General features: G+C 42.0%; 1 protein-coding gene across 1 annotated transcript; it reads left to right on the top strand.

The window, feature by feature from the left end:
• Window positions 1-13,017: 13,017 nt before the first annotated feature.
• Il17a (interleukin 17A) lies at window positions 13,018-15,917 on the top strand. Its single transcript, XM_059281276.1, has 3 exons — window positions 13,018-13,044; window positions 14,055-14,266; window positions 15,680-15,917. The coding sequence occupies exons 1-3, from the start codon at window positions 13,018-13,020 to the stop codon at window positions 15,915-15,917; spliced, it is 477 nt and encodes a 158-aa protein (XP_059137259.1).
• The last annotated feature ends 220 nt before the right edge of the window (window positions 15,918-16,137 follow it).

The raw sequence follows: 16,137 nt of genomic DNA, 5'->3' as shown, positions 1-16,137 counted from the left end.
CTGGCCAGACCAACAAAGGATATGGAAAAATAATGGTGGATAGATGGGTGGGTGGGTGTGTGGGCAGACAGAAAGACGATAGATAAATAGATAGATAGATAGATAGATAGATAGATAGATAGATAGATAGATAGATAATGTTCCATGAATGGGGCAACCAGTGAGTGATTCATTTCTGCAGAAATCCAGGCTCCTCTCCCTGGAGTGTCTTTTAAGCTCTACTGTATATACACCAAGCATCTGACCAAGGTCCTCTCTGGCTGGAGATGAGTTTCCCACCTATGGCAAATGTTTTGTCAACCACTTCCTTGATTGCTGTCTACTCATCATCTCCAGCAGAGGCTGTGTTTAGCCTAGATGGGGCCCTGGCTCCCCATATATCACTCTTAGGTATGAAGCTGCCCACATTTGGTTACAAAGGCTTACACAGCAGATTTTACCAAATGAAAACTTAAAAAAAATCACACAGATTCGGTGAGATCTGCATAGGCCTCCATAAAGCACATAACTAATTTGGTTTGTTTGTTTCCCATATTCTTGGAACCAGGTTTCACTCTTGGCTGTCCTAAACTGTGTATCCCTGTCTGGCCTCAAACACACACTGATATTCTTGGTTAAGTTCCCCTGCTTCTCAGATCACAGGTGCGAGCCATCACTCCCAGGTTATAAAGCATACTGAAGTGGTAGATAACAGGCACATATTAAACATTCACTGTTTATACTTTGCGCAATGCTTAAAACAAAACTTACTAAGCTTAGCCAGAGAGAAACCAAAATATAGACACAGAGAAATATATTTAAATTGACATTTATATACATATACAAAATATACACACAGAGAAATACATTTAGATTGACATTCATATTCATATACATATACATATACATATACGTATACATAGATAAGTGTGTAGTTGAAAATATGATGCTGTGAATAAAACAAAAGTAACCATATCACTCACGCTGAGGAAGAAATATGCAGGAGCTATAAGCATGCTGGCCAGGACTCAGTTGGATGAAAAAAAGAAATAGGTTTGGCATCTGTGGCGTCTACATGTTTTTCCTCTCTTGTGACTTTCGGCACACACATACCATTGAGATGTCTGTCCAGAGACCACGATATCTACTTCAAAAACAGGACTATCCCAACCCGAAGGTTAGGTTCTTCTCTGCAGCCTCATTTACACTGGTAATACATGATCCTGGGCAACCATAGCTGGGAGACATGGGATTGGGATAGGAAGCAGGTCCATCTGGAATTGCCAGAAGCATAGGAAGCACAGAAAAGAGATTTACGGAGGAAAAGGCATAGTTCAGGACAAGAGAGAGTGGAGAGACTGCATGTTTAGCTTATTGCAGGGATGGCTTGGATCCCTGCTTGGAAATCTTACCTTCTTTCACTGAGGCATCTCTGTTTCCTCATACTTGACTTCTGACTTCCGCTCATACTAGCTCAGTTGAATTTCTACCACAGAGAACAATCATCTTCACAACTTCTCAACAAAACATAGGGAGTAATAGAAGAGGCCCCTGTACCCTGTAGTAAATAATGTGTATTTAAACAAAGATCTACCAGATTAATATAGAATGAACATGAAATGCATCAACCGGGGATTAAATAAATAGTAGGATACATATACGAATTTCTAGGTGCATATTAAAAATATGCTTGCATCTGAAAGTTCTCCAAATTAGTTTCTCTTCACCCATTTTCATCTTAATTGTACAATTAAATTCATAAAGCTTAAATCAATACTGGTCTAATATTCAAAATCCTGACCCTGACATTTTTCTCCAGTGTTAAAATGCATCTGACTGTAATGTCCTATTTCCTCTGAAAAAGATGGAAGCCAATCTAATTCTCAGACAGCATATAGTATTATCCAACATTATGCTCATACTTAAATTCAATTTTGTGCGGCCATTTGCCTTAGAAAAACATCAAGTCAGAACAGGACATTAAACCCTGAGAAAGGCTCGGGGAGTATGTGGTGGGGAGAGAGAAAAACTATGACGAGAGCAGGAGGCAATGCCACCAGGATGACGTGAACCAAGAGAATGTTCTCAACTTGCTACTCTGGAAAAACAATCAGAGACTCAGCTGCAAAACTAAGTTTTCCAAAAGTATTTAGTGACACGTGGGTAAGAAGGTGTACTAGACACTGCTCTGTGACCCTGAAGAAGTGTAGGGATAATTAAAAAGAGACTGCGTGTCAAAGGAACAGGAAGAGCTTCAGACGTTGACAAGGCACAGCTGAAGGGTGCGGAAACACAGGAGGAGGAAGCCTGGAAAGGGGAAGGAAAGCTGAACACAGGTTCGGCCCTTGGCTCCTCAGGGAGGGAGAGAAGAAGAAGCATCCACCAAACATAAACTAGCAAGTTCTCACAAGCTTCAAAACCTCCTGCTGATCTTGCTAAGGCACTGACTTCCCAGGTGAGATGGGTCCTTCAGTGGAGCAGAGTTCCCCAAGCTCAAAGAGTAGTGGCCTGACCCCATGTTGAGGGGAAAGCAATTGTTTAAAACTGAGCTAACTGGGGACCTGGTAACAAAGGAAAATTACAGTCAGGAAGCCTGAAGCCAGCTTGGTGCACCTACATGGACAGAGGCAGAGAGAGTGAGGACCAAGATGCCACAAACCAGAAAGAGCACAAGGTTAGCTTGACCTTCATCAGCTAAGGGCTCTTGAGTTTGACATCCCTCAGCCTAAGATCAGAGGAGGGAGCAATCTCTGAAACCAGCTATCTGCCCAAGAATTCTGAACACTCCATAGGGACAACCTAGCACAGCAGCCACATCCCTGCAGCACAGTGCTTAATGCTTAACGGGCTTTCAACTGCAAAACCAGGCCACTTGACCTGTGCAAATCTCAGACTATAGTTGTTTTCCACAATCCCCATGAATCCGGGAGACATCTCCCAACGAAAACAAGCAGATGAAAGAAATGATGGAATCTATTTTCAACCTGGAGAGGAAAGCTAGCAAAATAGAGAAGATCTGCAATGTGGATTTAAAAAAAAAGTCAAAAGACTAGAATTTTAGCCAAGAAACTGAGGTGTTTCTGTTATGGTTGTTGGTTGTTTTTGGTTAGGATTTGTTTGTTGATATGTTAATTTTTGAAACCAAGTCTCAGTCTCTAACAAACAGGCTGGGGACTCTGGTGACCTTTGCCTTGACCTCCCAAATTCTGGGATTACAGGGGTGAGAAAGTGAAATTTTGAAAAAGAAAAGGGAAGAAAAAGAAAAAAGGAAAGAAGGAAGGAGGGAGGGAGGGAGGGAGATGAACAGAGTCAAAGAACGGAAATCAGACAAGCAAACAGAAGCTGGGGACACACTGGTGCAGCTGTTACAAGAGCTGATGAGTAGACTTCATCATCTAAAAAGCCATTACATACTAATAAAGGAAGCAATTCATCAAGAATATCAGGTGATTGTAAATAACTGTGCACTGAGCCTTCAAGACCCTAATTTCATAAAGTTATCTCTACTGGGTACAAAACACTGTCCATAGTAGCTGGGATGGCCGTGTTTCTCTTTAGTAAGAAAAATCTTATGTAGCTCCAATTGCAGGCATTTTTACCAAACCCTGTTAAAATAGTACACAAACAGCAAACGCTCCTTCAGGTTAAATGAAAATGGTTCCTTTTTTCTAATTTTAAATTTATTTTAAATGTGTGAATGTTTTGCTGCCTGTATGTCTGTACATGTACATACCTGCTACTCTCAGAAGCCAGAAGAGAGCATTGGACCCTCTGGAATTGGAATTACAGATGATTGTGAACCACCTTGTGGGCACTGGGAATAGATTCAGGGTCCCCTGAAAGAGCAGTCAGTGCTCTAAACCACTGAGTCTCTCTTCAGCCTTAATTACTTTTTAACCTGAATGATCTGAACCAAGATAGTAAGCATCACCTTTTCATCATACACAGGGTGCTTCTGCCTTAATGCAAAACATATAAAAAATCCTGTTTTACTAAATATCTCAGCCAGGCAAAGTAGGACAGCAGCAATTAATACCAAGTAAACCTCTTTCTAAATCACTTTTTAGGTTTTCTAGATTACAGTATAATTCTATTAAATTTTATCGAACAAATAACAAGAAAAAAAAGCAGTTTTAGAGAAAAGTATTTAAAGAAGAGAAAAGAATTCCTATTCTTATTTTTTTAAAGATGTATTTATTTATTATGTATACAGTGTTCCGCCTTCGTGTATACCTGCAGGCCAGAAGAGGACCAGATCTCATTACAGATGGCTGTGATCCACCACATAGTTGCTGGGAATTGAACTCTGCACCTCTGGAAGAGCAGCCAGTGCTCTTAACCACTGAGCTATCTCTCCAACCCCCCATTTCTATTCTTACCAAGCAAAACTAATAGAAAAGCATCTTTTGGTGGGGGGGGGGGGGGTGTTTGCTGGTATGAGTGCACGCATGCATGTGTCTGTAGAGGCCAGAGGTCAACCTTGGGAGCTGTTGACTTTGTTTTTTGAGGTGAGGTCACTTGCTAATTAGGCTGGTCTGGCCAGACAGAAAGCCCATGCATCCTCTTATCTCACCTCCTCAGCCCTGGGATTACAAGCACAAGCCGTCACGCCCAGTTTTTTATGTGGATGCTGAAATCAAACTCCGATTGTCACACTTGCAAGGCAAACGCTGGTTTAAGGAGCCGTGTCCCCAGTGCCAGGGATGGATCTTAAAGCAAAGGGCTCCTTGTTTCTCCACCAAGGTGTTGTTGTTGGTATTTTGGCTCTTTTGGGGGGCCTACCACCCAGCTCCCAAATAAATCACACACGAAAGATTATTCTTACTTATGAATGCCTGGCCTTAGCTTGGCTTGTTTCTAGCCAGCTTGTCTTAACCAAAATTAGCCCATCTACCTTTAGCCTCTGGGCTTTTACCTTTTTCTATTTCTGTATATATTATTTTGTTTCTTCCGTGGCTTGCTGTGTAGCTGGTTGGCCGGCCCCTGGGTCCTCCTCCTTCTCTCGCTCCTAGCTTTCCTTCTCTCCCAGATTTCTCCTTCTATTAGTTCTTTCTGCATGCCAGCCCTGCCTATCCTTTCTCCTGCCTTGCTATTGGATGTTCAGTTCTTTATTAGACCATCAGGTGTTTTACACAGGCACAGTAACAGCTTCACAGAGTTAAATGCAACATAAACAAATGTAACACACCTTAAAATAATATTCTACAACACCAAAGAGAAGTACAAATCAGACAGTAAAACCTCAAAAGAGCAAAAAGGAATTTTTCATTTATAATCTCCCTTCCAGACATATTAAAATATCGAACACATAATCATTTCATATTACTTTGTTCTCCATATTACATGTTACAAACATTCTCCTAACTATTTGTGGAGCTTTGCCACTAAGTTGTTTTAACAATTTTTTTTTAATTTGAGTTAGAATTCAACATTTCTGAGCTCAGAGCATCATTTAAATTAGTCATAATTTTCTTTCTGTGTGTGTATGGTGTCTGTCTGTCTGTATCTGTGTCTATATTAGCTTGTCCATGAAGGTACTTGGGGAGATTAGAGATTGAGTTCACGTGTATTCCTCCGTTAATGTCCACCTTATTTTTTCAGACAGGGTCGCTCACTGAACCTGGAGCTTATTGTTTTGGCTACTCTGGCTGGCCAGTAAGCTCTGGATCTTACTGGCTCCGCTCTCCACCCTGTGTGTTGGGGTTACAGATACGCACCACCACATCCAACTTCTCTGTGGGTACAAGCATGGGTTCTCACACTTTCACAGCAAGCATGTTTCTCACTGAGCCATCTCCCCAGGCCTAATTAGTCACAATTTTCCAGTATTAAGAATTCACAAATTCTGCTCTATTTCTGCAAGGAGGTACATTCTTTATCTTTCTTTACATTTCAGTCTTCACAACAGTACTACACAACCAAACTAAGTCACTATGCAAAGGTAGAAAGCTGCAATAATCTACTTTATACCAAGATATTAATATTGTTTCTGTTGTGGGAAGATGACATAGAATAAAGGCATTTCACAGTAAGTAATTAGTTGACAAGTCTACCGTCCACCCATTCCTCAAAATGTTAAGTAGAAAGACAGACAGACAGATAGATACACACACACACATCACAAAGAGAGAGAGTAGGGGAGACAGAGAGGGGAGAGAAAGAGATTATATGTTAGGTGGAAATATTAGAATAAACTATAGGGAGAGAAAATGGTTACAAAGCAGTATTATAATAAATACTACGTTGTTTCTAAAAACTTAAAATGATCCTAACAAGAGGTACACTCCAAAACTTTTTTCTAAGACTTAAAATTATGCATGAGTAATATCTCTCTCTCTCTCTCTCTCTCTCTCTCTCTCTCTCTCTCTCTCTCTCTCTCTCTCTCTCTCCTGTATGTGGGGGGAATGCTTATTTTGTGCCATGGTTTCACAGGGTTCCAATAATGATTCTTCGACCCATGGACTTAGGGAGGACATTACAGCTGTGAGAGAATGTGGCAGATTACTTTCCTCACTGCACGATAGACAAGAAGCAGAGTGAGGATGAGAGGAACCTGGGACAAGACAGACAGCCCAAACCCACCCCTCAATAACCTATCTACTAAAGTTTCTAGAACTTCCCTAACTAGCACTACCAACTGCGGCCCAAGTGTTCAAGACATGAATCTGTGAGGGACATTTCATATGAAAACTGTAACAATGTGAACACATGTGTGGTCGGTATGGGACATAGATAGGCAGACACACTATCACCTTACCACCCTGAATGAGCCTATCTTCTCAGATAGGAAGGAAGGAAGGAAGGAAGGAAGGAAGGAAGGAAGGAAGGAAGGAAGGAAGAAAAGAAGGACAGACAGACACAGGATAAACAAAATGTAGATGCATGCAGAATTCTGGATTAAGTTAAGCACAAGCAAACTGTGGACTCCATTTATCGTCAGTGCAATGATATGCAAATCAAAAGAACAACTTTGTCATTTGTAGCAGGGACTGCCCCTTTCTGTCACTAGAAATGCTTATGTCTGCTATCCAGGGCCATTGTTTTCCAGGTCATCTACCCAACACGTCTGTTTCACTAACTGATCAGCAAGCAGTACAGTGAGCACAGAATAGAATAAGGGGTCTCCATTACCCTGAATGTCTACTCTTCCAAAGCCAGCCTTAGGCTTGTAGGCTGTGCCCTGCTGTATCCCCAGAATACAGCGCCATGCTTCGCTTGTAATAGCCTCTCAAAAAACCATTTGTTCAGTGAAAGTGTAGTTCATCTGGACCATGTGGAAGCCTAAAGCCTTAAAATCCCCTTGGGAATACACAATGGAGATTACCAGACACCTGGTATTTCTCCAACCTGCAGACCCTCTTTCCTTAGAGTCCTTTGGCAGATTTTTATGCCTGACATATCTATAAACATTAATAGCTTATCCACACTCATTGAGCACTGAATCCATGTCAGACCATAGAGAGGAGTTTGTCTCTTGCAACTATGTGCCCATCATGCAAATTCTGTTGTTAGTTTCACTTCAGAAGCAGAGAAACGGGCATGCACATGCAAGTGAGCTGATATCCTCAGCAGCTCACAGTCGCTAAGGTAGATAGAGCTGGGACCCAATCTTAGGAATGTCTGAAGCCAAAAACATGTTCTTAACCAGTGCAATATCCAGAATCTCTTGTAAGTGCCAAATTTTTTATTCCAAAAACCGCTGCTAGAGAAAGTAAGGTGCTTGTTAACATCTTCCTTTCTGGTAATACATCTGAGGGCATTTCTCTTCTCTTCAAATTCCAGGAGGCTCAAAGACATACGGATATGTTGCCCTTGTGGACTGTGCCTTTGCTTTTCTCTTTCAGATTCGGACTTTTGATTCTGTTTCTACATTCAACAATTTTAATACTTGACATTTTTTTTTTGTAAACACGTCATCTTAAATCTCCCAAAAGATTTTGAAACACAGAAATTAAAACTCAAGGTATTAATTTGACCATCTTTCCAGTTCTCAGACCTGCTCCCTCACCACAGCATCCTTGATATTATTTAAAGAACAGAATACCTATAAACAATATTTTCCAAGTTGATGTGCTATATATTTCTTTTTTAAATATTTTCTGCGGTTGCCTACGCTATATTAACTGCAAAATTGCTGAAAATAAAGATAATCCAACCACAGTGTGTGGTTTAGTTTACTTACTTAATTTTAGACTATACTTTTCAGTGACATCCGTTTAGACTTGAAAAGCCAGTCAGTTGCTGACCTTGATTCTTAGGGTATCAAATGAAGTCAGCATTACCAAAGTGGGGGCCCGCCAGTCAAACCATTTGCATGCACCTGCTAACACAAAGGTATCTAATTCTAAGTGTACTTGGTTGAAAAAAAAAATGGAAAGTTTTTTGACCCACTTTAAACCAATGTTTCAGTAAAAGACCAGTGAGAAACTCACCTAGAGAGGAGCCTTAGTTTCCATGAGGTTCATACTCATTACTCAGAGGAGAAGCTGACAAGCTCGGAGGGTCTGCTTGATTGGATTTTGAAGTAGAGACTGGGGAAACAGATAGGTTGCGGTCATTTTGAAATGACGTGACATGACACATCTTCCTTCTCTTACTCAGGTTCCAGGCATTATTCTCGGGGCTTTGGGGCTGGCAAAGAGGATGTGCTACAAGAAGCCACCATTTTCTAGTGATAGAATCACTGAGTACTGTTGAGAGCTTGCTAAGGGCACTGGTTCTACATGGGTAATGTAATGAATACTAAATGATTTTTAGCCACATAGGTTAGGTTTGATTTTTAGAGCTATTCAGTCGTAGGATTTTAATTCTATCAAATAAAAATAACGAGATCAATATTTGGTAAGGGAACTGGCAAAGACCAGTAGTGAAAGAAACCAAAGTAAGTACTCAGAAGCACCTCTCACAGCTGATCTCCATCAGGGAAGAAGAGCTATCTAGAGTGAAGAACGATTAATGGTGGGAAAAAACAGAATCCGAATAGTAGAAGGGGCTTCTGGGGCTGGAAAGATGGCTCAGTCAATAAGTGCCCGCCATGCAAATATAAATAACTGTGTTTGGAGCTCTAGCATCTATATAAAACTAAGTCTTTACAACCCTAGCTAGAGGAAGTAGTGGAAAAGAGGCAGAAGGCAGAGGGATCCCTAGAGCTCTCTGGCCAGTCAATCTGTAAGCACCAGCATCTCTGCCTCAAAGGAAGAAAGTGGGGAGAAAGCTAGGAAGACTCTCAACACACACCTCAGGCCCCTACACACACACACACACACACACACACACACACACACACACACACACACAGAGCTCATACATCCACATGCTAACATTCAAACACACAGCCCATGCACCAGCCTGCTCAATTCAAGAAACCATTTTATTAATCATGCTCAGTTCACTGTGTGACATGAGGAAGGCACTTTCTTCCACCAGGGACTCCAGAAAAACCTGGTACCCATTCCTGGGGCTTCCCATCCCAGCATTGTTCCAGAGCAGTCCTCAGAAGCACAACTATGGTTAAAGCTGAGACAAAATGCAGGCCTCGATAAAATCCCAGCTTGATCAGTTCCACAAAGCCCTCCATGTGGTCAATATCACAGATCCACTCTTCTCTTACCATCATGTCTTTCCTTTAAGTGTCTGTTGGGGATTGTTCCTGGTTCAGGTGTGGCATCCCTTAATAGTGGAAGCCCCTACATTTAGGACCCAGGAACATTCTTTCCAGGCCTGTTTTCTCTATGTGTTACACAAAATCAATGGAAAAGGAGCCTTATACAGTGATGCACACAGCTTTAAACCTAATGGCACCCACCTGCTCAAACAGCCATCATCTATTTAAATTAGGATGTACGTTAACCACTTAAAACTGTGAAATCCCTCCTTGATACAGAACAGTATGGTTGTTGCTTTTCCTGAAAAGGGCTACAGAATACTAATTAGTAAAACGATAGTTTCTCAATGATAACCCTGCCATCTGAGAAAGAAACAAAAATTGGTTTTTGCTTTATATTTTTAGCAATGTCTTAATTTTTCACCACATGGAGACAAGAGCTATTCTATCCTGTTTACAAAAGTAAGAATTTTCCCTTACACTTTGTACCATTCTCTGTTATAGCCACAAAATAATACCGTTTAATGGCCTAATAATTTCAAGACACCAACAAACATTTCTTCCCTTCAAACACCACTTGACTGCTAGCAGGCGCCTGTTGCATACCCTCCCACACTCAGCCCTGGTCCCTGCAACTCATGGCTCCCCAACATCATAGCTGCTGTTTTGTCTTTAGAGAAGCAAGACTGATCAACTTGAAGACCACTCCTGAGCAAAATCATCACTCCTAATTGACTGCTGTTTTATTCATTACTATTTTCTTTCTGCAAAAAGTCAACCACCATCAACAATTGAGACAAACCCTCATTTTACAAAGCAAAACATTAAGCCTTTGAAAAGACAAAATAAGTCTTTAGAAGGCAGAGCCACAGAGAAAGTGAAGATATCGAACCCTCTGGTGTTCCCAGCACACTAACTCTCACTGTGGTATTCTTTCTACCCCTGAAGGCTCAGATCCAATTCTGAGGGAACAGCAAGCACAGAACTCCATCCTTTTGTGTGCAACCTCTGTGTTCCCAACTGCTCCTCTAAGGAGTTCTTCTCAAAGCCAGGCACAACCAGCTCTGATCACTATGTCTAAATAACACTATCATAAAAACTGATATTGCTTCTCCAACTTCCCTTTATGTTAAGGCAAGGATTGTCGTCGCAATGGCCAGTACATAGGCTGGATTTCACTAGCAAAGGACACTGGAGTGGGAGGATGGTTTAGAGCTTCCCCTTCACCATCAACCAATGGAATTAGCAGCAAACATATTCCTTCCCCTCCAGCTCATCCTTGCCAGATAGCAACAAGAAGGAATATCCATGCTATGGAGTCCAGCATAGGCCACAACACTGTCACACTATATTCAAGGGGATCAGGTTATGGAGCCCAGGGATGAGACAACCAATAGTGTCTTAGAATGCATCTGAGTTCTAAAAAGAAACAAGATCCTAAAATTTCTGACATAATGTTTCATATTGTCAGTCAATAAAAAAGCTCACTTGCTATTTACTAAATCCTATGCAAGGATTAACAAAACAGCTACCCATGTTCAGGTAGCTCAATCTAGCAAGGAAGTCAGGAAGCAAACATCACACAGTTTAAGAGGAACGTGCAGCTACTTATCAAAAAGAGACAAGTGAAAAGAAAGTAATCCATGAAGACCTGTGTTATGTAAAAGGTTATATTATATAAAATGAAACGTACAGAAATTAATGACATATTAGCCTTACAATTACAGTACAATCCAAAACCAGAAATACACATGTCCACAGCATACTTTTCAAAGGTGAATTCAGTGCAGTAGCCAATGAAACTAAAGACAAGAGAGGGGGTATAAAGTAGCAATGTGGTAGGATGTTCATTCCAGTGATGTTATTCCCAGCTAGAAGGACTATGTAAACGGGATCCTACAAGACAATCAATATACGTGGAAAAGGACATTGCCAAGGCTGTACTTTAACAAAAGGTGTCTAAGTTGTAGAAGGAGGACAGATAGAAAACCAGGACCCCATGAACCCTAACATGGATCATGGTAAGAGTGAGGCTAGAAGGGGAGTTTGTCCAAACTGCAATCCTAACTCAGGGGCTAAGGAGTTCATGTGTCTCCTTCAGGAGAGAAGAGAACGAGAGAAAAAAGCACAAAGATGTGCAATGAGCATCCTTTCAGGGGCATTAGAAGTGTCAGAGTAGCAAACTTGGTCCAAACAGGGAAAAGTCTGAGTTGGGGACCAGCAGAAGGCCTGGAGAGAGGAGAAGGATGTGAGAGCTGCTGCCAGCTGCTGAGACCAGCATGATCACAGATGGAATCCAGCAATCCGACCAGATGCTCCAGCTACTGAACGGGAGCTGCTGGTTTGCCTCATGTTTGTGCTGAATGTGAGACAGAAGCTGAAGAGACATGGCTTACCTCATTCTCAGGTAGAGAAAATTGACATATAGATGACATCTCTATCTAATGACCTAACGACCCCCATATTCACCATCTTGTCCTCATCCTCTATTCCTGAAGAGAAACTCTTCTCAAGGTCCTGAAGACAAAGGTCATCTCACTGAGAGGAGAGAGCATGAGGGGTCTTTCCTTCTTTCCTTCTCATCCCTCCTCTGTGTTCCTAGTCTCGACTCCCCAGTGCCTCAGTTTCTCCATTGTCTTTCTTCAGTCTCCATCTCTATTTTGAATACCTTCTTTCCTTCGTCTACTCAGCCCCTAATTCTTCGATTTCTGTCCCCTCCTCCTAAAAAGAAAGGCATGAGACTAAACCACAAAGCAGCAAGTATTAACAAGTTTCTTGATAACATCTGGCAGCCATGTCTTCACTAGTAAACCTCATGACTCCAGCTGCTTCCTAAGAACTAACTGGACTTTGTGATTGTTTGTTGCACAGAAGGGACATCCAAGAAAAGCAGTTGCTATACTCAGTTAAATAAAATGCATTCCATCCTTGTGAATTTTTTTATTTTATTTATCTGTTTATATGGCAAGACCTTGAGTGTTTTCTGGGATGTTCTCTGGCCAGGGAATCTGGTAGGAAAAGGAGAAAGATCAAGTCAGACAACGTTCAAGCTTCGATTTCCCCACACACCAATAAGATGGAGCACATCTCTGCAGCGGCTTCAGATATGTCCATACACACAGGATGCCGAACCATACATAGCAAAGCACCTCTACTCAGCTCCCAGCAAGTGACGCTTCCTCGCACAGTGAACTTCTGCCCTTTCCAATCTACCTTTGAGACACATGATGCCCTGCTCGTCATAAGAGGGTGTCTGTCTGACCTCGTTTGAGGATGGAATCTTAACCCAAATGGTGTCACCCCCAACCCACTCTCCACGTAAGTGACCACAGAAGGTGCAAAACCCTATAAAAAGAGAGAAGGGAGCGCTATGCTTCATCCACCTCACACCAGGCACAAGCTCATCCAGCACCAGCTGATCAGAACCAGCGACCATGAGTCCCGGGAGAACTTCGTCTGTGGTGAGTGCTGCACTAATGTACAAGGCTCTTGTTGACTGAAACCAGGTCATGTTGCTGCACATGCTGTAAAATGCTGGACTCTAACTGTGGAGGTCCATGAATCTGTGTATGTAGAACTAGAAATGAAACCTTTGGTAGATGCCTAAATCATTGTAGAGCATTTTCAAGAACTGATAAGCATCAGTCAGTAAGATGAGGTTAAAACTGAAAGACAGTTGTGATGGCACTAACCCACATAAGAACTGTCACATGATGCTGTGCAGTGAGAAAGAATGTCTGTCAAAAGTTCTGTTCTTGCAGATTTGAAAGCTTTGGAAGCAACTACTGTTTCCATTGTTTTATACCGGTCTTAGTACATTCAAACCATTTGATTCTAATTAGATACATGTTTCTGAATAAAGCTTTATATTTTTTAAATACTTCACTTCAAAAATATGTCCTGAAATCGGATTCTCATGACAGAATCAATGCATGCAAAGTTTAGAACAACCAGAACATATACCTAAGAAGACATAGGAAGATCCAGTTTTTATCTGCAAGGCAGCCAGTGAGCAAAGACTGTTTCTAATTCTAACATGGATGCTGACGTCACATAGGATTTCTACAATCCGCTCCTTCCAGGTGCATGTGTGTGCCAACCCCGGTGCAGAAGGACATGTCCTCCTGGGAAATCAAGGTCATTTTTTGTCCTGTTGACTCATCACGAGCCAGCAGGCTGACGAGATGACTTGACACTATTTCTAAAACCGCTGCCATTTAAAACACGGCATGCTTGTCCTCAGTCACAAGAGGGATGTAGAAAACAGATTAAAAATAAAAGAAGTTCTGTGCTTTGAGGATGATTTTGGTCATCTTAAGAATTTTTTAATTTAAAACGTTTTAAATTGCAGGACAGATCTTTCCAGAACATAGTATGTTTCCTATAGTTAGCTATATACTCCACCATAATGAGTTTGTCAGCAAAACCCATACTCTAATCCAGTCCCCCATCACTCTGTTTTCCCTTTCAGTCTCTGCTGCTGTGGCTGCTGCTGAGCCTGGAGGCTGGAGTGAAGGCAGGGATACCTATCCCACAAAGTGCAGGATGTCCAAACACTGAGGGCAAGAACTTACTCCAGAATGTGAAGGTCAACCTGAAAGTCCTTAACTCTCTTAGCCCGAAAGTGAGTTCCAGAAGGCCCTCAGACTACCTCAACCGATCCACTTCGCCCTGGACTCTCCAGTACGTAAGGACTCCAAACAAAAAAAAAAAATCTGTGTTTTTCTACTCTCCGATTCATCACACATGCCCCGAGCATGATTTCTTATTTTCCCTCTCAGAATCACCAGGGACCTAGAAGGACCACTGTGCTCAGCAATGGTTCTCCAAGTTTCCTTCTACAGACTTCTTGGCTCGAGCAGGGGACACTTCACCCTAACGTGTTAGAGTTGTCACTAATGCCAAAAATCAACCTAAATTAATAACTATGATTCTAGCACCTGTGAGAGCTAGTCTATTTTTGAATTTTTGGAAATCTGGACACTTACCCCAGAGCATTAATTTACCCCAGAGCATAAAAATGCCTGCATTTTTCCCTATCACCACAGATTAATAACCGTGATTCTAGCATTTATGAGTGCTCAAGTCAATAGTTGACTTTTTGGAAATCAGAACATTTATCATAGAGCATTATGTTTCCTCTACCAAAGCTACAACTGAGGAGGTTTGCTGAAAGTAATTAAAAATTAATTAGGTATTTCTGTGCCTGTCCTGAAGAAGATATGGAAAGTCAAAACTTGCATCCTGGTAGAGGAAGTATCATGTTGAGTATTTCTTCTTCCTTACACTGGACATGTCTTTGGCATATAGTGCTTCGACCCCATAAAGGCATCAGTACAAAAGTACTTTGATCATTTGAGTTTATATGAATAAGTTTCAGTGGCAAGAAACCTTTAGATTCACTCATCTGTAGGATTTCTTCTTTTCCACTTTCCCCAATACTAAAGGTAGTTCAATCAGTTCAAAAGTCTAAGTGAACTACTTATTCAGATCTTATAAGGTGATAAGGGAGAGTTTTTATAAGGGGCCTTTGGTCTTTGTTTCCAGCTTTTCATGTAACCTTTGGGCTCCATCTCAAGAAGTGGTCTCGAAAAGAATTCTGGCACGTTCCCTCCTTCCAAGGCCAGTTTCACCGAGTCAGGCGAACAGCCACCTGAGTCCTTGATGGTTCATCCTTTAATCTCTTCCCATAAGTCAAATGTACCCTAAAATGTACCTTTTATGTTGTGTCAGTCCTCGCGGTGGTCTTTAGCTTATTTGTTTATCTTTCAAGACATTCTTCTAAAATACGTCATGAACTTTAAGATCCAAGTTTGTTCAGCTGGGAGTACAGTTCGGTGACAGAAAGGGTATCTGTCTCGTGGGAGACGCTGAGTTTGATCCTTATCACTGGAAAAGAGGAAGGAGATGAGGAAGGGGGAAGGAAGGGGTGGAAGAGAGAGAGCCCAGATTTTCAGACAACCCCAAGTTGCAGCGATTTTGCAGTGCTCTTCTTTGTCATCCTAATGCTCTTCCTCCCTCCTCCCCCCCCCCTTCCTGCTTTTCCTTCCGCTGACCCAGAATTCACTTTCCTCCTGGCTTCTGTCTCCCCTACAGCCGCAACGAGGACCCTGACAGATACCCTCCGGTGATCTGGGAGGCACAGTGCCGCCACCAGCGCTGTGTCAATGCTGAGGGGAAGCTGGACCACCACATGAACTCTGTTCTCATCCAGCAAGAGATCCTGGTCCTGCGGAGGGAGCCTGAGAACTGCCCCCTCACCTTCCGGGTGGAGAAGATGCTGGTGGGCGTGGGCTGCACCTGCGTTTCCTCCATTGTCCGCCACGTGGCCTAAGCCCAGGCCTGAGGCTGACCGCAGTCGGGAGCAGCCACAATGCAGCCCCTAAGAAACGCCCACCTTTCTCAGCAAACTTCACTTGTGTTCTTAAAACAGTTCATGCGATTGATCCTCAGCAAGTAATACTGATTCAGAGGTGGAGTCAAAATATTCTGCTCCTCCTTCCTTGAGGATTGGGTTTAAGTGGGATGCCAGTTTGCTTCTTGTTTGCTTTAAA

This window comes from Peromyscus eremicus, chromosome 16_21 (assembly GCF_949786415.1).
Source record: "Peromyscus eremicus chromosome 16_21, PerEre_H2_v1, whole genome shotgun sequence".
In the NCBI taxonomy this organism is placed as follows: Eukaryota; Metazoa; Chordata; class Mammalia; order Rodentia; family Cricetidae; genus Peromyscus; species Peromyscus eremicus.
This window is presented reverse-complemented; position numbering and strand designations above follow the sequence as displayed.

What these genes read in the sequence shown, in the direction of transcription:
- Il17a (XM_059281276.1), top strand. Translation starts at nt 13,018, where the DNA reads ATGAGTCCCGGGAGAACTTCGTCTGTG. An exon ending in CCGGGAGAACTTCGTCTGTG is followed by an intron (nt 13,045 to 14,054) that starts GTGAGTGCTGCA and finishes TTTCCCTTTCAG; the next exon opens with TCTCTGCTGCTGTGGCTGCT. An exon ending in ACTTCGCCCTGGACTCTCCA is followed by an intron (nt 14,267 to 15,679) that starts GTACGTAAGGAC and finishes TCTCCCCTACAG; the next exon opens with CCGCAACGAGGACCCTGACA.